The sequence below is a fragment of the Hyla sarda genome, chromosome 5 (genome assembly GCF_029499605.1).
Source record: "Hyla sarda isolate aHylSar1 chromosome 5, aHylSar1.hap1, whole genome shotgun sequence".
In the NCBI taxonomy this organism is placed as follows: Eukaryota; Metazoa; Chordata; class Amphibia; order Anura; family Hylidae; genus Hyla; species Hyla sarda.
The window spans coordinates 86,818,540-86,845,607 of record NC_079193.1 but is presented as its reverse complement, the minus strand read 5'-3'; the positions used below and the strand labels follow the sequence as shown (position 1 = coordinate 86,845,607).

At 45.9% G+C, this 27,068-nt stretch overlaps 1 protein-coding gene across 5 annotated transcripts in view; it reads left to right on the top strand.

Moving 5' to 3' along the window:
- Positions 1-27,068, top strand: part of HIBADH (3-hydroxyisobutyrate dehydrogenase) — a 214,468-nt gene that overhangs the window by 50,447 nt on the left and 136,953 nt on the right. Inside the window, exon 1 of one of the 5 annotated variants that reach the window (XM_056519865.1) lies at positions 23,632-23,837. The exons of 3 other annotated variants lie outside the window; for them this stretch is intronic. In XM_056519865.1, coding sequence (XP_056375840.1) covers positions 23,765-23,837 — 73 coding nt within the window. In that variant the 5' untranslated portion in view covers positions 23,632-23,764. Of the gene's footprint in view, positions 1-23,631; positions 23,838-27,068 lie in introns of those variants that run through there. One more of the 5 variants, XM_056519866.1, reaches the window with a different exon arrangement.

Below are 27,068 nucleotides of genomic sequence, written 5' to 3'. Positions count from 1 at the left end.
AAATACAGATCTGTAGAGCAGGAGTGGCGACACCCTCATTGCACGTTCCTGTACAATCCTTGTCCGAACACCTTACAATATGGATACTAGATGCTAGACCTATCTCCAAATACCAGTAAATAGAGAGTAAAGATAAAAACTGAGTGTTTTCCATATTTTTTCACTTTTAATGGATAACTAAAAAAAGAGTGAAAGACAGCTTGAAGGGACTCAGGTGGTCTCTGGTGTTTTCTGCCTGCCTCACCAGCTTAGATTGATAGATCTCTTCCTACATCCACATAGCTACATATTGTCTGTTCTAAGTGTAAACCAGTTATTAGTTGGCTTACTTTAAATGTTGGTACCAAAGCCAGTCAATTTCCAATAAACCATGCCCTTTTCCGATGAGGCAAAAAAATGTGATACATTTGCAATGGTAAATGTGTTTTGGGACCTGCTCTGTGTCTGCATTGTGGTTTATATGGATGGCATTCTCACGTCCTCCCCAACTTTACATATCATGCAACATTCCAGGAAAATCATTTGTAAGCCAAACTTGAAAATGCGTATTTGAACAGTCCTTCTTGGTGTGCATAGTTTTTGACCAGGGTCTTTAAATAGATCTTGAAAAACCCTCTGATATACTCAAATAGCCTTGTGTCCTGGGCCTCAAGACCATCCATTTTTTAGGGTTTGCCAACTATTATTGGCAGTTCATTCCTCATTTCTTTGGCTTATCTGACTGTCCTCAACAGAAAAGGAGTCAATCCCAAAATCGGTCTTCTAAATGTGAAAATATTCCTTCCTTCCTTTCAGGCTTCATTTCACAAAGCTTTTCTTCTGAAGGAAAAGGAGCAGTTCCCTCACAGATAGGAAAATTTATGGCACTGGAAACAGAGAAATGAAGATCAAGCTTTTGAGCCAAAACTTCTAACTGAACTTATGTTATGTTTTTCCTTCTGCCCTAATCCATCTCAGAAACATCAGGAAAAATCTTTAAACCACAGCTGTTTAGGAGGTGACTGTTTTTTTTTTAGGATCATTCCGCCAAGCTTCCAGAACACCTGGGTGTACGAAAATCTTTGGATTTCACTTTCTGCAATTACTGGTGGTCATATGAGGTTCATGATGTCAAAGACTATTTTGTGGCCTGTTCTTGGTGTAAAACAAGAAGGTCTAATCTGCAACCAGTCTGCTTTCTTCTATTGAATGTACACTAGCTTTGTTGTGTATATTGGGTGGATATTTTAGCACAGTTCAGAGGTTTCACATCTTTAGTGCGCCATTTGTTGTAGACAATTTCTCATCTGTAATAGTTTCTCAACTCATCGGTAGTGGAGCACTTCACGGTTCCTTTGTGTTGCACTTGTTGCATCACTTGGCTGGCTTATAAAAGTGCTTTTTAAAAATATTTTTGCATGACACCTGTGGACTTTGTACTAAAGCCCTTGTTGGTAATGACAACTTCAAGGCCCCTCTTCATAAACTAGTTGCATGCATGGCTCTGGTATGATTTTGTCCCATTCTTCAAATCTTGAAGGTTCTGTGGGCCTCTTCTATGAATCATGATCTATTTTTCCATGGATTTAAGTCAGATGATTGACTGGGCCATTCCAGCAACTTTATTTTCTTTTTTTAAATAATTTAAGAGTTTCATTGGCAATGTGTTTGGGATCATCGTCCTGCTGAAATGTCCACCCTCCTTTTATCTTTATCATCCTGGTGGATAGCAGCAGATTTTTATCAAGAATATTTCAGTAAATTTGTCCATTTCTCCTACCTTTAATTATGTAAAGTTTGCCAGTACCATTTAAAAAAAAAGCCACCCCACACCATGATGTTCTTACCTCTAAACTTCATTGTTTGTATGGTGCTTCTAAAGTGATGTGCAGTGGCATTTATCCTTCAAACATGACGTGTACTATGGCATCTAAATAGTTCATTTTGCTCTCATCTGACGACACTATATTCTCCCAGTATTTCACTGGCTTTTCAAAATGTTGTGCACTGTCAGATACCATAACTTTTCATGTGTTATAAAACATGCAAAAACAATATGTTTTGAAATTGCTTTCATCAGAAAAATTTTCAGTATTTCACACTGAAAAAGCCAGTCAAAAAACTGTCCACTAGGGGTTCCCCTCCCTCCTGGGACACAAACCACTCCTGCAGTGTCCAGTGGTCATCAACATGTCATGGACACCATGAGTGATTTGACAGGGCTGCAGGCAGGTCCAGGGCCCTCTGTGAGTCAGAGCAGAGTTAGTGAGGGGAGGAGGGGGAGAAGTCATCACAGTGAGGAGAAGAGAGAGACGCGCCCCATGCCTCCACATGAACAGATTCCTCACTGAGAAAATAATGGCAAGTAATTAAAGGTAATTCTGAGAGAAATATAGGTAGTAGACACAAAAATTAGATGTACATGATCAGGATAAGGTACTGAGCAACATATAACATTTTTTTTTTTGTGGGGGCGGGATCTGACAGGTACGCTTTAAACATATTTTTTTATTCAGTAACAGAGTCTTGAGTGGCGAGCATGCATACAGGCCATGGCGGCGGAGTGCATTACTTACTATTGTCTTTGACACAACAGTACCTGCTAATTCCAGTTTTTTTTTTTCAGTCTCTCCACAAGTGGTCCTTGGCTCTTGGACAATTCTTCTTATTATTCTTTTTACTCCTCTGTCAGAAATCTTGCGATGAGCACCTAGTGGATGCAAATTTATGGTGAAACTTATGGTCTTTCCACTTCTGTGTTATGGCCCCAACAGTGCTCAATGGAACATTCAGAATTTAAGAAACGCACCTGCAGCCAACATTATCGTTATGTTGCGAGGTCTCCTTGCTTTTACAGCATAGTATTAGGCTTAGTTATTTTTTATAGTGCATTTGTCACAAGGTTTAACACTATAAACTAGCCAACACAGTCAAAGAGCTGTTTGTAAATATATACATGTCATACTTTCATATCTGCTGAGCATGCTTTTAATGCACAAAAAAAATCAAACCTTCTTCTATGGGGGTGCCTAGTGTCAAAGAGATGTGACCTGGGCATCATTGTGCCCTTGGGCTGCAATGCCTCTCCACTGTGATTCCCCACAAGGTCCCCGTGTGTAGGACACATAGGGATCGGCTGCCTCTGTCACATGTCAGAAGTGTTTTCAAATAAATCATTTTGGGATGGCATATTCCATTTAAGGAGTGAAAGCTTTAAATACAGAGGTTTCCTGATCCTATGGTGTACATGTAACTAATGTCAGATTTATAGAACACCTGATGAGTATTTGATCAACTGCTTGGAACTGTATCTCTTCTTGCAATAGTATCATGCTACTTATAAGAATTTATCTTTATAAGCTTTAGGAAAAGTATATTTCACACATGGTTTTTAAATATAAATGTAAAAAAAATAGTTACTAAGAAGGAATCTGTAATACAGAAATAAAAGGAGAAAAGAGCCCAGCTCACTTGATCACATGTCATAACACACACATTATTTTTGCCCCTGTAATTTATGACTGTCACACTTTTACTGCCACTTAATCTGGAGACCCATGAACTGTTTTCCTGGTGAAAAGTCGGTGAAGTGTCTAGAAAATTAAGCTGAAGCCTAAACAGTCTAGCAGGAACACATTTCTGTCCTATCAAGTTCCATTGGTATTTCAAGTAGTGTTACAAAGATTTCTTTCTGTATTCTGAAAAACAGTGGCATTGAGTTGCTGAAATTCTTAAGCAATATGCCTATAAAAAGCCAAAATACATAGAAATCTAGAACCTCAGAGTCTGGTCACATCACATTTTACCCTAATTTATGGGAATACATCGTCATCATGTCAAAAGGGAATGCTTTGGACATAGAAATTATGCTCTAGGTGTATTAACTGGCGTGCTCATATACTTTATTGAGCAACCGTATTGTTTTGACATATATTGGTTCTGATAAATGGTATTACCAATCATTATAGCTCTACCACAGGACCACTGCTTCATTCAAACCCCAATATGGAGGAACAGGGAGCTTGGACTTGTGATCTTCTTGTGATCGGTGACAGTCTAAGTGGTGGGGCCCCCAGAGATCATACATTTACTATGTTTTTGTTAGGATAACCTCTTAACCTCTTTAACTAACAGATACATAACATATGCAGGATTTTCTTAGGATGGTTGGTGGGGGGGGGGGGGGGGGGTTTAAAAAAATAAAGTTATAATAATAATTTTTCTGCCCTTAAAGGGGTACTAGGGGATAAGAGGTCTGATCCCGGACAGAATAACATGCCATGTCATGCACAAAGCCAACCCAGAAGTGGGTTAAACGATATACAAACCAGTCCTCCGGAGTATGCTCAGCTGCAGCTATTGACTAGAATATCGGCTAAGTCCAGTGACATGCAGGGAATTAACGCAATGTGTGCGATTAAGTACACATCACGTGATTGGCCTCCGATTGGCTAATAACACCTCAATCATGCAGCCACATGACCCCTTACACATTGGACAGAACGAGTGGAGCTGTGACGTACGTAGTCACTTTTGGCCAGTCCTAGAGCGCAGTCCTGTTGCGCACATTGAGGGCAACGTCACAAACGGAGTACATATAAGTCTGACGGTCCGGTCTCAAACAGCCATTAGCCTGATTCCCTTCAGAAAGTCAGCGTTGTTGACGAAACGTCGGGGGGCCAACTGAGACCTGTTTTTATATCAGACTCATGTCCTCATAAACCTAGCACTAAGCACATCCTGAGCAAGTGCACCTATTAGTTAACACAAACTAATGTTACCTAGGATGTGCTAGATACAATAAGGCACACAGTCTGGAATTTTAAATCAATTTGTTTAATACGTTTTCCATAGGATTTAAACATGTAGAATCAATAAAGTTTCAAATTTTAGGGGGGATTTCTAGTTTAGGGTTTACCCCTTGGGGGGTGACCCCTAAAAGTTGTTGTTCTGATCCTGGACACGGCACCCCAGACATTCGGTGCACAGAGCAAACTTTGCTCCATGCTGATGACTGGTGATGTGGGGCGGAGGCTCGTAGCGGTCACGCCCCGCTTATGACGTCATGGCCATGCCCCCTCAATGCAAGTCTATGGGAACGCCGTCAAGCCCCCTCCTATAGACAGGCATTGGGGGGCATGGTTATGATGTCACAAGCAGGGGGGCGTGGCCGTGATGTCATGAGCCATCGGCACTGCACCCGGCATTCTAAACGAATGCGGGGTGCAGCAGGGAGATCGCGGGAGTCCCCAACGGCGGGAACCCCGCGATCAGATATTTTAACATGTCTAGGGGCAGATTACCCCTTTAAAACCACATTTTAGCTCCATACTATTACTAATTAAAAAGGACTATAAACACACCAATATCCCCCCACCCCCCAAAACAGTGGTAGATACCAGCTCTACACAGTTTTAAAACTGTATAAGTGATTAAAGTGTAGTGACATCTAGTGACTCACATGTGACATCTTCCTTCAGTGGAGTCAGTCACTTTTATTTTTGCATGTCCATCTGGACCATACCACCAGAATGATTTCTTCAAGCCAAAACTCATGCAGAACCTGCCAGACAAACATCTTGGGCTCCACACATTCCACGTACCTCAAACAGTAATAATGCCCCCTTGGTGTCCTGTGTAGATAAGGGTGATGGGCAGGGTGGGGGCTAAGTCTCCCCAGTATATAAGTAGGTCATTCTAGTTAGTAAATAGGTCCCCCAGAATGTAGTTTCCTCAGTATATCTAGGCCCCCAGTAGGGAGAATCCCCAGTATTTAGGCCCTCAGGAAGTATTTTCCCTGTAGATAGCCCCCCAATGGGTAGTCACCCCCTGTACATAGTCTCCAGTAGACAACCCCCAATACATAGTTTCCCTCTGTAGATAAGTTTCCATCAGTAGGTAGTTACCCCTGTAGATAAGCTCCCATTAAATAGTTTTTCCGTTATATAGGCCCTCAGTAGGCAAGTTCTCCATATAGATAGGCCCCAGTAGGTAGTTCCCCCCTGTAGATGGGTCCCAGTAGATAGTTTCCCCCTGTAGACAGGCCCCAGTAGGTAGTCCCCCCTATAAATAGGCCTCCAGTAGGTAGTTCTTCCTGTAGATAGGCTCCGTAATAGGCATTGTCCCCCTGTAGATTGACCCCAGCTCCCCTGAAGTCATGGTGTTTTTCTATCATCAAGGCCGCAGGAAGCTTCTTGTAGCATCTTCACCTTTGGGATGCGCACACATAGGATGAGTGATGGCCTCTCCAGACCTCTAGTGGCTGAAGGTATAAAGATAAAGCTGCCTCAAGCCTAGGGGATGAATGGCACCTAAGATGCACTTACAGTTAAAAGTGGCGCTCACGCAAGTATATATATATATATATATATATATATATATATATATAGGGGATGAGTGTTTATCTAAGGGAGAGATTACCACTCCTGGTATGACGGAGCTTCATAAGGCCATTTTGCACTCCGCGGGCATTCTGGGTAGGGGAATATGTGATATATATATATATATATAGCTCTCCATGTTTTAACTGCATATTCATGTTTCACCTATATCTTTGTGCTGGCAGTGTGCTGCTGCATTCTTCTGTTGCTGTATATCTAGCCTAGTAGCGTGCACCTGTAGGCCAGGTCCATATAATAGTTTGGTATCAACTAAAGTGCTGGCTGACTTATTCTTTGTCTGTATTGCACATACGGGGGAGTGGCTACCTCCATGTTGGCCTTGCACCCCACCCACCTCTATCAGGTGTGTATATAAGGTGTCTTGGATGTTCCAGACCCTGCCATGCTTACTGAACTGTTCACACAGAGGCATATTCACAGTGTAGGGTTCGTCCCAAGGAGGCCACCTTATCGCGGTGGGACGGTCCAAGCTATTTGACCGCCGGCGGAGACAAATTTGCGAGCTAAGTGCCTCACTATTTCATAGTTTCACATTTGCATCTATTACACCATAGCTGTATAGCTCTCCATGTTTTAACTGCATATTCATGTTTCACCTATATCTTTGTGCTGGCAGTGTGCTGCTGCATTCTTCTGTTGCTGTATATATATATATATATATATATATATATATCACAAAAGAAGACGCCCGGCACTCAGTGAATGGCAGGTAAATCTTGTATATGGCTTTATTCAAAACGCAATAGGCAGGACAAGATCTTGTCCTGCCTATTGCGTTTTGAATAAAGCCATATTCAAGTTTTACCTGCCATTCCCTGAGTGCCGGACGTCTTCTTTTGTGGTCTCTATTGAACCGGGAGCGGTACCGGTGTCCGTGGCACGAGGACGTGCAGTAGACGCAGGAGCGGTGAGCAGTTCTATCTTGTTTGCATATATATATATATATATATATATATATATATATACACACACACACACCGTATGTACCAAATACTGTATAGTAGCAAAAACACAAGGACTTTTAGCTGAGCATAAAATCAATGAGGTGGTCTGCTATACTGAACATTCTAGGCTACACCATGGTGCTTTGCTGCAGAATGTCTACATAGTCTACAAAGAGAACCTGTTAGAAATAGCTCCCAGCATAAGAATGACACCTGCTTCACTCTAAAAAAATAAATGATGTTTTCTGTACTGCTTTTTGTCCAGTTAAACTAGAGCAATAAACTGCTCATAAGTCTGTCACATGTTATTGCCTTCTTCAGACTGATGAGAATGTTTGGGTTTAACTGTTCCAGGAGCGGAAGTCAGGACAAGCATATTGTGCACAAAGACCATAAAGCCTAATGCTAATCAGCTCTGCATCCGGAGACAGAGCTTACACTGTGCTGGGTAGAAGTAGGCATCAGAGTAGATCACAGTGCTACAAGGACTGACTCAGTCCTATAACAATTACATTACTTAAACATAACACGAAAATCACTGACAGGGATATATAAGGCAGCAAGTGAAGATGTTAGTTCTTGAAGATGATGTGGTAGCGGGGTGTGATGAGGGAAGATGTTGTTACCCTAGGGGCAGATGGCATTAACCCCTTGTATTTGTGTCGCCAGGGCGTGGTTTAGTCTAAAACTAGTACTAGTCACAGGGGCAATAAAGACTCTGACACCAAGTTACGGACACAGTATCTTTACTGAGGGTAAGCAGTTGGTAAAGTCTATACAGTTCAGCCAGGGCCCAAGGAGGTTACCAGTGATGAAGAAACCTTAAGGGCTTGCTGGGACTTCTAGTAGGACTGGACAATGGAATGCAGATCATGCTGACTTGACAGATGACAGGGACTGACTTGACTTGACTCACAAAGCTGTGACTTTAGCTTACTTGAATTGATGGTGGCTGCAGGACTTGACTTTGAGGTCTCCAACACTCTGGACACAAACACTAGGCGACTGCACTGGACCTCAGCAGGAATCAAGAGCTAAGAGCTCCAAGAGAGTGAGCTAGGTCCACCCAGGGCTTATATATGGGAGACTAGCAGGGAGCCCATAGGTCACTCTTGGGATCACCTGGTCACTGGTACCTCCTGGGTAACAATCACATGACATATGTTACGCCGAGTGCTCCGGGTCCCCGCTCCTCCCCGGAGCGCTCACAGCGTTCTCCTATTCGCAGCGCCCCGGTCAGACCTGCCGACCGGGTGCGCTGTGATAAAGTTCCCAGCCGGGATGCGATTCGTGATGCGGGACGCGCCCGCTCGCGATGCGCATCCCGACTCGCTTACGAGACCCGTTCCCCGTCTGTGCTGTCCCGGCGCGCGCGGCCCCGCTCCCTAGGGCGCGCGCGTGCCGGGTCTTTGCGATTTAAAGGGCCGGTGCGCCACTGATTGGCGCATGGGTTTTTATCAGTACCTTCACCTGTGCACTTCCCTATTTATACCTCACTTCCCCTGCACTCCCTTGCCGGATCTTGTTGCCATTGTGCCAGTGAAAGCGTTTCCTTGTGTGTTCCTAGCCTGTGTTCCAGACCTCCTGCCGTTGCCCCTGCCTACGATCCTTGCTGCCTGCCCTGACCTTCTGCTACGTCCGACCTTGCTCTTGTCTACTCCCTTGTACCGCGCTTATCTCAGCAATCAGAGAGGTTGAGCCGTTGCCGGTGGATACGACCTGGTTGCTACCGCCGCTGCAAGACCATCCCGCTTTGCCGCGGGCTCTGGTGAATACCAGTAGCAACTTAGAACCGGTCCACCGACACGGTCCACGCCAATCCCTCTCTGGCACAGAGGATCCACCTCCAGCCTGTCGAATCGTGACAACATAACTCTTAAAGATACAACACATTTTATAATACAATACACTACAGAACATATGAACAGGGGGAAAACAGGTGCAAGGGGCCCTGGGGACACTGAAGGAGGCTGTCAGACAGGGCAGCAAGGGTAACATCTCCTGTACTGAGCCACCACAATGCAAGGTTCCGTCCTCAAAGCAAAATGGCCTCAACCCTCGGAGACAGACTTGCAGGATAAGTGTAGTTCCCTGGACTTCCCCTTTAATTCATCCATACATATCATATAGCTGCTGATGGACAACTATCTGTCACAACATCCCTATAAACATTTTGCATTTTTCTAACTTTGAAACTCTCTGCTTGTAAGGAAAATGGATATTCCAAATAAATTATATATTGATTCACAAATACAATATGTCTACTTTATGTTGACATCATAAAGTTGACATGTTTTTACTTTTTTAAGACATTAGAGGGCTTCAAAATATAGCAGCAATTTTCAAAATTTTCATGAAAATTTCAAAATCTTAATTTTTCAGGGACCGGTTAAGTTTGAAGTGGATTTGGGGGGCCTTTCTGTGAGAAATACCCCATGAATGACCCATTATAGAAACTAAACCCCTTAAATTATTCAAACTGACATTCAGGAAGTTTGTTAACCCTTTAGGTGTTTCACAGGAATAGCAGCAAAGTGGAGGAGAAAAATCAAAATCTGCATTTTTTTCACTAACATGTTGTTGTGGCACAATTTTTTTTTCATTTTTAAAAATGGTATGTAACACTCACGTTTCTGAAGACAGGAACTCCGGTGTATGTGGATCCGCTGGACCTGTGTGGCAGATGATTCGGACCGTGTCAGGGAACGGAGTCTAAGGTGCCGCTGGTCTTCACCAGAGCCCGCCGCAAAGCAGGTTGGGCTTGCTGCTGCAGGCGACACCCAGGTCGTAACCCCCGGCAACGGCTCAACCACACAGGCGGCTGAGGAGATGCGAAGCACAGAAGGGATGAGACAACTCGTAGTCAGGATAGCTGTAGGTCAGGGCAGGCAGCTCAGAAGCGTAGTTGGGACGTAGCAGACGTTCAGTAGGCAGGCGGCAGAGAAGCAAGGTCAAGGTCACAAGAGCAGGAGATCTGGTACATGGCAGGGCAATACAACGGAACGCTTTCTCTAGGGCACAAGGCAACAAAGATCCGGCAGAGAACTGAGGAGGGTGGAGGAATTTATCAACAAGACACAGGTGGTTACACTAATGAGCGTACTGGCCCTTTAAATCTTAAAGCTCCAGCGCGCGCGCCCTAAGGGACGGGACATGTGCGCTGGAGCAGAGAGGTGGAAGCAGAGGCAGGGGAAACACCCGGAGAGTGACGGACTGGGGCTCGCATGCGTCGGCAGCAGAAGGTAAGGGGACCATGCGCTCACGGCCAGCGTGTGAGGCCGGAGCGCATAGCGTAACATGGTATAAGGAGAAAAAGCCCTCCAAAATTTGTAGCCCAATTTCTCTTGAGTATGGAAATACCTCATATGTTGACATAAAGTGCTCTGCGGGCTCACAACATGGCTCTAGAGAGAAAGAGCAACTGTGGGATTTTTTTATAACGAATTTTGCGGTCATGGTTTTTGGGGGCCATGTTGCATTTAGGAAGCCCCCATGGTGCCAGAACAGCAAAAAAAAAAAAAAACATGGTATACTATTTTGGAAACTAGACCCCGCAAGGAATGTGACAAGGGGTATATTGAGCCTTAAATTGAGCCTTAACACCTCACAGGTGTTTGACGACTTTGCGTTGAAGTTGGACGTGAAAATGGAAAATTTTATTTTTAACACTAAAATGATGGTGTTACCCCAAATTTTTCTTTTTCACAAGGCGTAATGGGAGAAAATGGACTCCAAAATTTTAAGCCCAATTTTTCCCGATTAAGAAAACGCCCCATATGTGGACGTTTTGTGCTCTGCTGGTGCACTACAGGTCTCAGAACAGAAGGAGCGCCATTCGACTTTTGGAGAGAGAATTGTCCTGAAATTGAAGTCAAGGGCCATATGCAATTAGAAACCCCCCATGGTGCCAGAACAGCAGAAACCCCCACATGTGGCACCATTTTTTAAACTACACCCCTCCAGGAACATAACAAGGGTTATAGTGAGTACTTACACTCACAGGTTTTTTGAACAGTGGGTCGTAAAAGTGAAACATTTGATTTTTAACACTAAAATTATGGTGTTACTCCAAATTTTTCATTTTCACATGGTGTAATAGGAGAAAATGGACCCCAAAATTTGAAGCCCAATTTCTCCCAATTAAGAAAACGCCCCATATGTGGACGTTAAGTGCTCTGCTGGCGCACTACAGGTCTCAGAACAGAAGGAGAGCCATTGGACTTTTGGAGAGAGAATTTTGCTGGAATTAAAGTCGGGGCCATGTGCATTTACAAAACTCCCATGGAGCCAGAACAGCAGAACCCACATGTGACACCATTTTGGAAACTATACCTCTCCAGGAACAAGGGTTATAGTGAGTAAAAGTGAAAATTTTGATTTTTCGCACTATATTGATAATGTTACCCCAAATATTTCATTTTCACATGGGGTAATAGGGCAAAAGGCCCAAAAAATTTGTAGTGCAATTTCGCCTTAGAAAGAAAATACCCCATATGTGGATGTAAAGGGCTCTGCCGGCACAATGCAATGCTCAGAATAGAAGGAGTGCCACTGGGCTTGTAACACTCAAGTTTCAGAAGACAGGAACACCAGATGATCCGCTGGACCTGTGTGGCAGATTACTTGGACCGTACCAGGGAGTATAAGGTGCCGCAGGTTTTCACCAGAGCCCGCCGCAAAACGGGATGGACTTGCTGCGGCAGGCGGCACCCAGGTCGCTACCCCTGGCATGGCTCAACCACACAGGTGACTGAGGAATTCAAGGCACAGGAGGAATAAGTGTGCTGCTGCCATTTTCTTTTTTTTTTTTTTTTACATGTTTTGTACTTGCCACAGCAGCGTGCACCCGTGTATTTGGTATAGGTGCTGGCTACATTTTAGTTTTTTTTGTCTTTGCTGTGCAAATTGGGGGGAGTGGCTCCCTCTGAAGCCGTGCATCCCCTCCCCTATTTCCCAGGAGGTGGTTTGGATTGATAATGGATCCAATATGTCACCCAGTCAGAGGCTATATGCCCAGCAGAGGTGAGTGTTATGAGTGTTAGGCTCAGAATTTGTGTTAGGGTCCCATCCGATATGAGGCCACCTCCACGTGGTGGATGGGGGGACACTAAAAACTGGAAGCTAAAAGCCTCCATTTTGTTGACCAAGTGTGCTGCTGCCATTTTCTTTTTTTACATGTTTTGTACTTGCCACAGCAGCGTGCACCCGTGTATTGGGTATAGGTGCTGGCTACTTTTTTGTTTTTTTTGTCTTTACAGGAGGAATAAGGCAGCTTGTAGTCAGGATAGCAGAAGGTCAGGGCAGGCGGCAAAGTAGCGTAGCATAGCAAGGAGCAAGGTCAGGTCATGGAGCAAAGGGTAAAATACACGGCAAGACAATCACAGGAATGCTCTCTCTCAGGCTCTAGGGCAACAAAGATCCAGCAGGGAAGTGTGGGAGGTGGAGGAATTTATCAATGAGCAACAGGTGTTTCTTCACTAATGGGCGCTTTGGCCTTTTAAATCTTAAAGCTCCAGCGTGGGCGCGCCCTAGGGGACGGGGACACACGTGCCTGAGCAGAGAGGCAGAGGTGGGGGCAGGAGAAGCACCAGGTGAGTGATGGGCTGGGATTTGCATGTGGGCACGTCCCGCGATGCGAATCCCAGCCCCGCCGGCAGCAGCAGGTAACGGGACCATGCGCTCCTGCCCAGCATGTGCGGTCGGAGCGCATAACGTAACAGGGCTTTTGGAGTGAAAAGTTTGTTGGAATTGAAGTTGGGAGCCATGTGCGTTTACAAAGCCCCTATTGAGCAAGAACAGCAACTACCCCACACATGTGACACCATGTTAGAAACGACACCCCTCAAGGAACGTAACAAGGGTTATAGTGAGTACTAACACCTCACATGTTTTTTGAACAGTGGGCAATAAAAGTTAAAGAATTGATTTTTAACACTGAATGGCTGGTATTGACCAATTTTTTTTTTGTTTCACAAGTAGTAGTAGTAGTTCCACAAAATTTGTAGCCCAATTTCTCCAGAATAAGGAAATACCCCATATAAGGTGGTAAATCACTATGCGGGTGCAAAACAGGGCTTAGAAGTGAGACAGCACCTCTGAGATTTGAGGCCTAAAGTGGTGCTTCGAACTGCAATGGTTGAAGTTCTGACATAAAATCGAGAAGAAAAAAAAAACCTGCAAGTGACCACAATTTTGAAACTACACCCCTCAAGAAAGGTAACGAGGGGTACAGTGAGTACTTACACCTTGTAACACTCACATTTCTGAATACAGGAACCCCAGTGGATGTGGATCCGCTGGACCTGTGTGGCAGATGACTCGGACCGTACTAGGGAGCAGAGTCTAAGGTGCTGCTGTTTTTCACCAGAGCCTGCCGCAAAGCGGGATGGACTTGCTGTTGCAGACGACATCAGGTCGCTACCCCTGGCACGGCTCGACCACACAGGCGGCTGAGGAGATGCGAGGCACAGGAGGGATAAGCCAGCTAGTAGTCTGGATAGCAGAAGGTCAGGGCAGGTGGCACAGTAGCGTAGTCTAGACGTAGCAGGAGGTCAGTAGGCAGGCGGCAGAGGAGTAAGGTCGAGTCACAAAGCAAGAGATCAGATATACGGCAAGGCAATAACAGGAATGCTTTCTCTCAGGCTCAAGACAACAAAGACCCGGCAGGAAACTGAGGAGGGTGGAGGAATTTATAAATGAGCCACAGGTGGATTACACTAATGAGCGTACTGGCCCTTTAAATCTTAAAGCTCCAGCACGTGCGCGTGCCCTAGGGGACGGGGACATGCGCGCCGGAGCAGAGAAGCAGAGGCGGAGGCAGGAGAAACACCCGGAGAGTGACGGACTGGGGCTACAGCAGATAAGGGGACCATGCGCTCAAGGCCAGTGTGTGCGGCCGGAGCGCGTAATGTAACAGTACCCCCCTTTTGGTCTTCCCCTCCTTTTTCGAGTGAGAAAACTCCTGAGAAAGTCACGGTCCAGGATATTCTCCTCAGGCTCCCAAGATCTCTCCTCAGGACCGTAACCCTCCCAAAAAAAATTGTTTACCTCTCACAGTTTTTGTAGCAATAATCTGTTTAACTTTGTAGATGTCAGAAGAGTCGGAGACAGGTGTGGGGACAAGATTCTTCTGAGAGAATCAGTTTATGACATGAGGCTTGAGGCAAGAGACGTGGAGGGAATTGGGAATATGTAACGTAGCAGGTAGACGGAGTTTGTAGGAGACAGGATTGATCTTTTGTAGAATCTGGAAGGGATCAAGGTAGAGAAGGACGGTGGAGGTCTTCTACTTTTATCCACTTGCGCCTTCATGCGTGAAGAAGCATGGGATAATGACTGTCAGATCTGTTGCCACATGGTGGAGACTGGGAGAGGAAGAGGAGAATGGAGATGGAGTCCGTAGACAACAAAAAAGGGGGACGACCTCGTGGACTCGAAATCCTTATGATTATAAGAGAATTCAGTCCAGGGAAGAAGGTGAACCCAATCATCTTGGCCAGCTGAAACGAAATGCCGGAGATAAGTCTCAAGGATTAGATTAACCCTCTTCACCTGACCGTTGGACTGAGGGTGGTAGGCTGAGGAGAAGTCCAGATTGATGTCCAGACGGTTACAAAGGGCTCGCCAGAACTAAGAGACAAACTGCACTCGATCCGAAACGATATGCTGAGGAAGACCATGTAAACGAAAGATATGCAACGAGAAGTACTTCGCCAGCTGCGGGGCAGAAGGAAGACCTGGTAGAGGAATGAAATGAGCCGATCTACAATGACCCAGATGACAGTGTTATTATGAGATGGTGGCAAATCGGTTATGAAATCCATGGCGATATGGGACCAGGGAGTCTCTGGAATGGGTAAAGTCTGTAAGAGTCCTGCAGGTCTCTGTCGAGGAGTTTTGTCACGGCACATGTTTCACAGGACCGAACAAAATCAGAAACATCACGTTCAAGATTGGGCCACCAGTAGTGCCGGGAAATAAGAAGTAGAGTCTAGCGTATTCCAGGATGTCCTGCTGTCAAGGAAGAATGACCCCATATCAGGACCTTGTGTCTAAATCTGGCGGGCACAAAAGGATTTTCCCGGAGGAACTTGCTGAATCTCGGCAGGAGTGGCAGGAATCAGGAGGAATAATATGCCTAGGCGTGGAGTCCAAACCAATGACGTCAGAGGACCTGGAGAGAGCATCAGCCCTGATGTTCTTGTCTGCTGGATGGAAGTGAATGAAGAAATTGAACCTAGAAAAGAACAGTGACCATCTTGCCTGGTGGGGGTTCAAACGCTGAAGATATAGAAGATTCTTATGGTCGGAGTAGATGCTGACCGGATGAGAAGAACCTTCCAATAAATGTCACCATTTCTCCAAAGCTAGCTTGATAGCAATGAGTTCACGATCTCCAATGGAGTAATTCATCTCAGCAGGAGAGAATGTCTTGGAGAAGAACCCACAAGTTACACTATTGCCCTTGGCGTTTTTCTGAGTGAGAACAGCACCCGCTCCAATAGATGAGGCAACAGACTCCAAAGCAAAGGGCCTCTCCGGATCAGGTCTTGTAAGCACGGGAGCAGAGGCAAATGCAGACTTTTAACGGGAGAAGGCCTCTTCAGCTTCTTGAGGCCAAGATTTAGGATTAGATGCCTTCCTAGTGAGAGCCACAATAGGAGCAACCAAGGATGAAAAATGTGGAATAAACTGACGATAATAGTTAGCAAATCTCAGAAAGCATTGAATAGCATGTAGGCCCAAAGGACGAGGCCAATCCAATACTGCAGAAAACTTATCTGGATCCATCTGCAGGCCCTGATGAGAGACAATGTAGCCAAAAAAAACGTAGATTTCTCGACTAGGCATTTCTCCAGTTTGGCGTAGAGATGATTCTTCTGTAGTCACTGAAGAACCATACGAACATGAGTACGATGCTCCTCTAGGTTGGAAGAGAAGATCAGGATGTCATCTAGGTATACGACAACACAGGTGTAGAGAAGATCATGGAAGATATCATTGACATACTCTTGAAAAACGGCTGGAGCATTGCAGAGACCAAAAGGCATTACAAGATACTCAAAATGTCCGTCACGAGTATTAAAGGTCGTTTTCTATTTATCTCCCTTGTGGATACGAATGAGGTTATACGCACCACGTAAGTCCAACTTGGAGAAGACCTTGGCACCACGTAGACGGTCAAAAAGTTCTGAGATAAGAGGTAGAGGGTAACGGTTCTTGACCGTGATTTTGTTAAGTCCCCTGTAGTCAATGGATGGACGGAGCGAGCCATCCTTCTTCCCTACAAAGAAGAAACCTACTCCAGCAGGAGAAGAGGACATACGGATAAATCCCTTTTGGAGATTCTCCTGGATATACTCAGCCATGGCTTTAGTCTCAGGAACTGATAAAGGGGAAAATCCTTCCACGAGGAGGAGTGTAGGCAGAGACTCAGCCTGTTTCTTGCAGAAAAAGTCAGAGAAATCTTGGTAAGGTGGCGGCAGGCCAGGTAAAGGAGGAAGACGAGAAACAACTTTACGCAGAACAGGTTGGAGGCAAAAATTTTGACAGGATTGTCCCCAGCAAATTATTTCTCCAGTTCTCCAATCCAGTTGGGTGGAATGGCGTTGCAGCCAGGGAAGACCAAGAAGAATCTCAGAAGTACAGTGTGACAGAATATAGAATTCAATCTTTTCTTTATGCGATACTCCCACTTGCATGACGAAAGATTCAGTACAGAAGTGAACCCTACAGTCCAGATTTTGTCCATTAACAGAGGAGATGAAGAAGGGCTTGGCAAGCCGAGTAAGAGGAAGATGATACTTGTGGACTAAAGCCGCATCAATAAAGTCACCTGCTGATCCAGAATCCAAAATTGCTGTAGCGCTGAAGGAAGACTTGTAGAGGAATAGTTAAGCGTGGAGAGGTAGTATTCACACCCAGGGATGCCTCTCCCACGTACCCTAGGTGCGGGCAACTGTACAGTACTTGAGAAAGTGCTCCGGGCTAGCACAATACAAACGCAAATTCTCATTGCGTCGTCGTGATCTCTCCTGAGACAAGACCGATCTCCTTGTATAACCTCTTCGGCAAGAGGCGCAGGAAACTGAAGATGTGAACGTTGAAACAGGGGTGTCAGGCGGGCAGGTTCCCTCTCTAAACGCAATTCCTCCTGTCTCTCAGCAAAACACACATCAATGTGTGTGGCCAAGTGGATAAGTTCTGTCCAAGAAGATGGAGGATTACGTGCTGCAAGGGCATCTTTAATCCTGCTTGACAGTCCTTTTTTGAATGTGGCACACAAGGCCTCATTCCAGACAAGTTCAGAGGCAAGAGTGCAGAATTCACCAACGGTAGAATTCCCTTGACAGAGGTTCAGCAACGCAGTCTCAGCTGTAGAGGCACGTACGGGTTCCTCAAAGACACTGCGAAATTCTTCCAAGAAAGCCGACAAATTGGAGGATACTGGATAACCACGGTCCCAAAGGGGTGTAGCCCAAGCCAGGGCTTTTCCGGACTGTAGACTAATGACAAAGGCCACCTTACTATGTTCCGTCAGAAACAGTTCAGACATGAGCTTCAAGTGCATGGAGCACTGTGTAACAAAGCCTCTGCACGACTTGGAATCCCCATCATACTTGGAAGGCAAAGGCAGGCGCAGCTGGGAGCCAGAAGACACTGCAAGAGCTGGAGGTGGGAGTGGGCCAGAATGTGGTACCTGCTGCTGTTGCAAGGCCAAAAGCTGCTGCATCATGGCTGAAAGTTGAGAAAATTGCTGCACCTGTTGGGCCAACTGCTGCAACTGACGTACCACAACGGAGGGAAGATCCACGACTTCTGGCAGGGGTACCTCAGCGGGATCCATGGCCGGATCTTACTGTAACACTCACGTTTCTGAAGACAGGAACCCCCGGTGGATGTAGATCCGCTGTACCTGTGTGGCAGATGACTCGGACCGTACCAGAGAGTGGAGTCTGAGGTGCCGCTGTTTTTCACCAGAGCCCGCCGCAAAGCGGGATGGACTTGCTGCTGCAGGCGACACCCAGGTCGCTACCCCTGGCACAGCTCGACCACACAGATGGCTGAGGAGATGCGAGGCACAGGAGGGATAAGGCAGCTCGTAGTCTGGATAGCAGAAGGTCAGGGCAGGTGGCACAGTAGCGTAGTCTAGACGTAGTAGGAGATCAGTAGGCATGCGGCAGAAGAGCAATGTCGAGTCACAAAGCAAGAGATCAGATACACGGCAAGGCAATAACAGGAATGCTTTCTTTCAGGCTGAAGGCAACAAAGATCCGGCAGGAAACTGAGGAGGGTGGAGGAATTTATAAATGAGCCACAGGTGGATTACACTAATGAGCGTACTGGCCCTTTAAACCTTAACGCTCCAGCACGCACACGCGCGCCCTAGGGGACGGGGACACGTGAGCCGGAGCAGAGAAGCAGAGGCAGGAGAAACACCCGGAGAGTGACAGACTGGGGCTACAGCAGGTATGGGGACCATGCGCTCACGGCCAGCGTGTGCGGCCAGAGCGCATAACATAACACCCCTCAAAAGTTTTTTGAAAAGTGGGCCATAAATGTAAAATTTTTTTTTTTTACACTAAAATGCTGGGGTTACCCAATTTTTTACATTTTCACAAGGGTTAATGGGAGAAATTGGGTTACAAATTGTGGAGGGCTTTTTCTCCTGACTATGGAAACACATCCACATATGGGGTAACGCGTTGGGCCGGCGCACAACAAGAAACATGTCACAGAGGTCTGTTTGCATTTGTGGCCTATGGCATATCAGTATCTGTCAGTTACATACATTCAGAGGAAAATACAAAAATGAAACACCCGCATGTGACACCATTACAGAAAGTACCCCCCCGAGGAATGGATACAGAGGTAAAGAGGACATTTTGAACGCACGTGTTTCCTAAATTTATTTTTCATGAATGGATGAAGGGTAGCTTTTGAAAATTGCAATTTTCAACCCATGCTCTGCTTCATCTTTCTGGGAACAACTAACATGTGAATTGTCACCTGGAAATACGACAGAGCTTATGAGTGAGAACTCTTTGCATTTGAGGCCGATGTTTCTTACGGACCTAATAGTTACATACATTCAGAGGAAAATACATGAAAGGAACACCCACATGTGAGCCAATTACAAACAGTACACCCCCTAGGGAAGGTGTATAGGGGTGAAGTGGAGCTTTGGAACAGACGGGTGTTCCCTAAATTTATTTTCCAGGAATGGATGAAGTGTACTATGGGGGGGGGGGGGGGGGAATGAAAATTGCAATTTTAAATACTGATATGCCAACTATTTTCCCAGAATGATGACCCAGAGTATAGCCGAAAGTAAAATAATGCCCGCCCCAAACCCTATGCCCTGAATCATCATTCTGGGAATGTGATGTCTGTGGCCGTCCCTATTCTGTTACTGCATGGCGGGACCAGATGATGAGGAAATAAGGAAGGTGGGGTCTTCCTCGTCCTCTGTGGCACTTTCAGTGTCGAAGGCAAGTATGCCCTGCGGGCCATTTCCCTACTCTAATGGGGAGGGGGGGGGGTGTATGTGTGTGGGGAAAACTTTATTGTGTATGTGCTGTGTGTGGTGTGGCGCGAGACTACCTCCCTAACCCGCCCTAAGATAACTAACTAAACCGGCCCTAACAGAAAAAATATAAACTAAAAAGGGGGGAAAAAAACGTTACAAAAAAAAAATGGAATTCTAGCGCAAAAAAAGCCCTGTGCCAAAAAAAAGCGTTTACCTAATCAGTGGTGTGCGCACTGATTCGCGCTTGGTGGCGGCAGGGGGGCGCAGAAGTCAGTGGGGGGTCTGGCCACTCATCCCAGAACAGTGGCTGGTGGCATGTACACAGACCCCCACACAAAATGCCAAAAAAATCAAATAATAAAACGTTTAACCCCGAAAAAATGCACCCGCCTGAACCCCCCCAAAAAAACGCTGATCAGTGACAAATCACTGACAGCGGTGGGGAAGGCCGCACACAGAGGTACGGTCCCTCCACATAGCACAGGCCTGCTATTTGCGGCACGGACTGCCTATAGGTGCAAAAAATTAAAATAAAAAAGCTGCTATAACCCGAAAAAGCGCCTGCACCAAAATCAGCCACCCCTGTGCAAATCACCAATTTAGACCTCAAATGTACATGGCACGCTCTCACTCCTGAGCCCTGTTGTGCGCCCGCAGAGCACTTTACACCAACATATGGGGTAGTTCTGTACTCAGGAGAAATTGTGTTACAAATTTTGGGGGTCTTTTTTTTTTTACTTTTACCGCTTGTGAAAATTAAAAGTATGGGGCAGCACCAGTAAAAATTATTATTTTTTTTTTTACACTAACATGCTGGTGTAGACCCCAACTTTACCTTTTCATAAGGGGTAAAAAGATAAAAAGCCCCCCCAATATTTGTAACGCAATTTCTCCCAAGTACGGAGATACCCCATATGTGGCCCTAAAATGTTTCCTTGAAATACGACAGGGCTGTGAAGTTAGAGAGCGACATGCGCATTTGAGGCCTAAATTGGGGATTTGAATCCACCACAAAAATACCCTACAGCAGTGTTTCCCAAACAGGGTGTCTCAGCTGTTGCAAAACTCCCAGAATGCCTGGACAGTCAGTTGCTGTCCGGCAATACTGGGAATTGTTGTTTTTCAACAGCTGCAGGCTCCGTTTTGGAAACAGTGCCGTACAAGATGTTTTTTTTTTTCCATTGGGGGGGGGGGGGGTGGGGGGGTCAGTACTGTGTAGGGGTATATGTATATGTAGTGTTTTACTTTTTATTTGGTGTAGGTGTAGTGTAGTGTTTTTAGGATACATTCAAACTGGCGGGTTTACAATGAGTTTCTCGCTGGGAGTTTGAGCTGCGGAGGAAAGTTTGCCACATCTCAAACTTGCAGCAGAAAACTTGCTGTAAACCCGCCCGTGTGAATGTACCCTGTACATTCACATGGAAGGGGGCAAGCCTCCAGCTGTTGCAAAACTACAACTCCCAGCATGTACTAACAGACCATACATGCTGGGAGTTGTAGTTATGCAACAGCTGGAGGAACATTGGTTGCGAAACACTGAGAGTTTGTTACTTAACTCCATGTTTCCCAACCAGTGTGCCTCCAGCTGTTGCAAAACTAGCACATACAGTCTCTCAGTGCATGCTGGGAGTTGTAGTTTTGCAACAGCTGGAGGCACACTGGTTGCAAAACACTGAGTTAGGTAACAAACTCGGTTTCACAACCAATGTGTCTCCAGCTGTTGCAAAACTGCAACAATCAGCATGCATTGACAGTCAAAGGGCATGCTGAGAGTTGTAGTTTTGCAACAGCTGGAGGCACACTGCTACAACTCCCATAATGCCCTTTGGTAGTCTGTGCATGTTGGGAGTTGTAGTTATGCAACAGCTGGATGCACACTTTTTTTAATAGAAAAAATGTGCCTCCAGCTGTTGCATAACTACAATGCCCAGCATGCAAAGACTACCAAAGAGGATGCTGGGAGTTGTAGTTGGAACTCCAGCTGTTGCTAAACTACAACTCCCAGCATGCCCTTTGGCTGTGCATGCTGAGAGTTGTTGCTAAGCAACAGCATGAGGTGAACAGGCCTCACCTCCTGCTGTATCTTGCAGCCGGGACCACTGCCGTTGGTTCCACCGATCCTGCTGCTCCTGTCGCCGCCACCGCACCAGAGGGGACCCCTGCCGGCCCCGATAACCGCTATGATCGCCGTCCCAATCACCGCCGAGCAGGGTCGTGATTGGTCGGTCGTTCCAACCAATCAATCACGTGATCGTGAGGCGGCACCAGTGCCACCTCACTCCTTCTGGGTAAGGGTGAATAGGGCTGTCTCGGACAGCCTCATTCACCCTTTTCTTCCGGGTCACCAGAGACCCGATTGACCCGGAATAGTCGCAAATCGCCGGTCTGAATTGATTCAGGACCCCCCCCCCCAGGGGTTTGCACGGGGTGCCTGCTGATAGATATCAGCAGTCACCCCGGTCCGGTCTCCGCCCGGCGGGGACCGGAATTCGCACTTGTACGCCCTGCGTCCTTAAGGGCTCAGGATGAAGGGCGTATGCATACGCCCTGCGTCCTGAAGAGGTTAAAGTCCCATACAAGTCTATGGGAAATATATGTTACTGCATAATTTTCAAACAGCTGGAGATATTTTGATAATTCTTGGTCACATGTTACTTATATGTCAAATAAAAATATATAATAGTTAAATTAACCCCTAACCTGCCCCCATATGTGAAGGATGGGGTTTTTGTTTCAAGTCCCATGTAAGTATATAGGACTTCTGGTACCTTACTCCGCAAGCTCCGCTCTGCATCTCCTGGTGAATGCGTCAGTCCGGCTGGAAAGCCACACCCCATCACACAAAGACATGCCCACCTTTTAAGCCCCACCCCTTTTATTTTCAGCTTACAATATCTTTACCACAACGCAGCCCCACCTGAGGATGGGAAATTAGGATTAGAAATGAGGATTAGCTAGGGGATGGGATATGAGGACGGGATATGATGTCGGGATATGAGGACAGGATATGGGGTCGGAATATGAGGTCGGGAAATGAGGACGGGAAATGAGGACGGGATATGAGGTCGGGAAATGAGGTCGGGAAATGAGGACGGGATATGGGGTCGGGATATGAGGTCGAGATATGGGGACAGGATATGGGGACAGGATATGGGGACTGGATATGAGGATCGGGATATGGGGACGCGATATGAGGTCAGGATATGAGGATGGGATATGATAACAAAATATGAGGGCAGGATATGAGGCTGGAATATGAGGAGGGGATTTGGGGTCGGGATATAAGGAGGGGATATGGGGTCAGGATTTAGGGACGGGATATGAGGACAAATGCCTCCTTTGTTGCTTTTCCTCCCCCACAAGGATAAGGTAGGAAAAACCGGGCAGCATCGGGTACACAGCTAGTATATGTGTGTATATATATATATATATATATATATATATGCTCAGCATCTTCTGCTGTATATATGCTGCCCACAGATTGATCTACGTTTTTAGTGTGACTGAACAGACATTGGAAAGGGGTTCACAATCCTTCCAGATCCTAAACAGTCAGACCCTGCAGCAACAGAATACTCTAGAACTCCCAGCTGCTGTAATACTACTACTCCCATCATGTCCTGAGAGTCCCAGGGTGCAGAGCGCTTCTCTATCATTCGCTTTGTGTAACGCAGGCCCCGCCCCCTACTCCTCAGCCAATCCCGCACAGCGCTTCGCGGGGCAGAGCCCCAGCCACACTAAAGTCACAGGAGCGAGGTGGGCGTGCCGTTCCCGCCGTCCCTTAATTGGACGTATATGTTGAATTTCGCCGGGGATTGGCTACAGTAGCTGTCAGTCATACGGTCCGCTGACGTCACCGCGGGCGTCTTATCCAGGATCCTAGAAGTGGAGGTCAGCTGGGAGGAAGAAGCATGGCAGCTCTGTTATGGAGGTCTGGCAGTGTCCTGCACAGCTCTGTCAGCAGGCATGCGCGCTTTGCAGTGGGTAAGCCTCAGCCCGGGCAGGACTCTGTGTGCAACCCCTTGAATTAGGCAGCACGGCACCATAAACAATGGGCATGTGAGAGCCCCTGTGCCAGTATTGTGTGTACCCTCCTGCCCTGCACAGGTTACCCCCTGTCTGTACTAGGTACCAGGGTGAGGGGCACTGGCTATACTGACTCTCCCTGCAACTTCATTATTACTTCTCCTGACCTGATCATCCAGTCACTTCATTCATTAACCCTTGTTGTTCTGATGTGTCTATTGTTGTATTTACTTATTAGTGTTTTTTTTTTTCAACCAGGGTGCCTACAGTTGTTGCAAAACTACAATTCCCAGCATGCCCGGACAGCCAAAGGCTGTCCGGGCATGCAGGGAGTTGTAGTTTCGCAACAGCTGTAGGCACCCTGCTTGGGAAACACTGACTTTTATCCTGCAGATCTACACCGCCCCCCATACCCATGATGAACCAGCTCTGGTACTACTCCTTCACCTGACACTTTTATTTTCCCATAAAAATGCAATCCTGTTGCCCATGTCATATACCCAAGGTCAGAGCGCCAACATTATAACACTGGTAAAGCATACCTGTCAATCAAAAACAAACAGACCAATGACAACGAGCAGAAAGAGAAGGGTTTGCCGTATACTCCCCTCCCAACTCCGTGTCTAGGTGACCAGGACGGTCACATTATAAGTCCCTCCAGGTCACATGATACTGAAGCAATTCTCCCAGCTTGTGATTGGTCAGGGGCTATACACTCAGACCCTGACTGATCATAATTTTTGTCTGTACCACATAGCAAAAGTTTGTTTTGTGACCATTCCCATCTATGGTCTATTCACACGTACAGTATTCTGTGCAGATTTTCTGCTGCAGATGTCAATGTAAACTGAACACAGCTTGAAATCCTGCGCATCAAATCTGCGCAGAATACTGTACGTGTGAATAGACCCTTAAAGTGTAACTCTACAGTTCAACTGTTTGGTTGCCAACCCGCAGAAGCCGGGCAAGTTCAGTGCACATGTTCACGCAATGTTATTTGTGCGGAATGTCTATATGGAAACATGCAGACATTCCGCACAATTGAAGGATCCGGCGGCTAATAGGACCTCTTGGAAACGTGCCGTTTCATAGACCGCAATGGATTTCCGAGCTAAATCCGTAAAAAGAATTGACATGTCTAGTCTTTTTGCGGACGCCGGAATACGGATTTCTGTGGCAAATTCCACCTTGTGAACAGTGCAGCAGAATCCTTTTAACCCCTTAAGGACCAGGCCCATTTTGACCTTAAAGGGGTACTCCGCCCCTAGACATCTTATCCCCTATCCAAAGGATAGGGGGATAAGATGTCAGATCGCCGGGGTCCCGCTGCTGGGGACCCCCGGGATCGCCGCTGCGGCACCGCGCTGTCATTACTGCACAAAGCGAGTTCATTCTGTGCATAAAGATGGGCGATACAGAGGATGGAGCAGCGTGACATCATGGCACGCCCCCTTAATGCAAGTCTATGGCAGGGGGCGTGACGACCGCCACACCCCCTCCCATAGACTTGTATTAATGGGGCGGGCCGTGACATCACGAAGGGCGGGGCCGTGACATAACGATGCTCTGGCTCCTGTATCGCCCGCCATTACGCGCAGAGCGAACTCGCGGTTCCGCAGCAGTGATCCCGGGGGTCCCCAGCAGCGGGACCCCGGCGATCTGACATCTTATCCCCTATCCTTTGGATAGGGGATAAGATGTCTAGGGACGGAGTACCCCTTTTAGGACCAGGCCAATTTTATTTTTGCATTTTCATTTTTTCCTCCTCATCTTCTAAAAATTGTAACTCTTTTATATTTTCAATGCAAGTTGTGGAGTCCTCTTCACCCTGAACATCCAAATGGCTCACCTGTGCCACGGACCAGCCTTTCCGCCCTCGGCCCACAATCCAATTGAGAAAAGAAGAAGGTCCGGCACTTCAAGTGAAGGATTAAAACCAGATTTCTTTTATTCAAAAATCTTGACACAGTTCACATACAGAACATCTGACGCGTTTCGCCCACATTGGGGCTTAATCGTAGACTACCAAACATTTAACATACCGTGTTAAAATACTAAATCAACGGGTCACATGACCTCTTACATCATTAAAACACTAAGACTTATGGAAGACCCGGTGTGGGTGAGATCCTCTTTCTATACGTTTGGTACCTATTCAGATTAGCCTAAGTACAGTTTGCGGTTTTTTTCGCTTTAATGCGTTTTATACAAAAACTGGTTTATGTTACTGCATATACAAGCAGTACAATATCAGTACACTGTAACTATTTACATTTTAACCTTCAGAACATTCCAAAATTCATGATTAACATATTTATGCAATAGATAGACACTACAGGCGCTAAACATCATAAGCACCATACAGTACCCGTAATGATGTAAGAGGTCATGTGACCCGTTGATTTAGTATTTTAACACGGTCTGTTAAATGTTTGTTAGTCTACGATTAAGCCCCAACGTGGGCGAAACGCGTCAGTGGTTGTTCTGTATGTGAACTGTCAAGATTTTTGAATAAAGGAAAGCTGGTTTTAATCCTTCACCTGAAGTGCCCGACCTTCTTCTTTTCTCTCTTATATTTTCATCCACATACAAGTATGAGGGCTTGTTTTTTTTGCGCGACCAATTGTCCTGCGTAATGACATCACTAATTTTACCATAAAATTTATGGCACAACCAAAAAAATACTATTTGGGTAAATGAAAAAGAAAACCGCAATTTAGCAAATTTTAGAAGGTTTCGTTTTCACGCTGTATAATTTACGGTAAAAATGACGTGTTCTTTATTGTGTACATCAATACGATTAAAATGATACCCATGATTACATACTTTCCTATTATTGTTGCACTTAAAAAAAATCGCAAGCTTTTTAACCAAATTAGTATGTTTAAAATCCCTCTATTTTGTCAACCTTTAACTTTTTCATTTTTCTGTATAAGCGGCGGTGTGATACCACATTTGTGTATATAAAACTTTTATACATTTTTTTTTTTACATTCACGCCGTTCACCCTTTGAATATTTACGCACGTGGCAATACCAAATGTGTATTCATTTTTATTTTTTATACTTAGGGGACTATTTATAGCAATCATTCAATTGCTACTACTGTTCAGTGCTATGCATAGGACATAGCACTGATCAGTGTTATAGGTCATCTTCTCCTCTGGTCTGCTCGATCTCAGACCAGAGC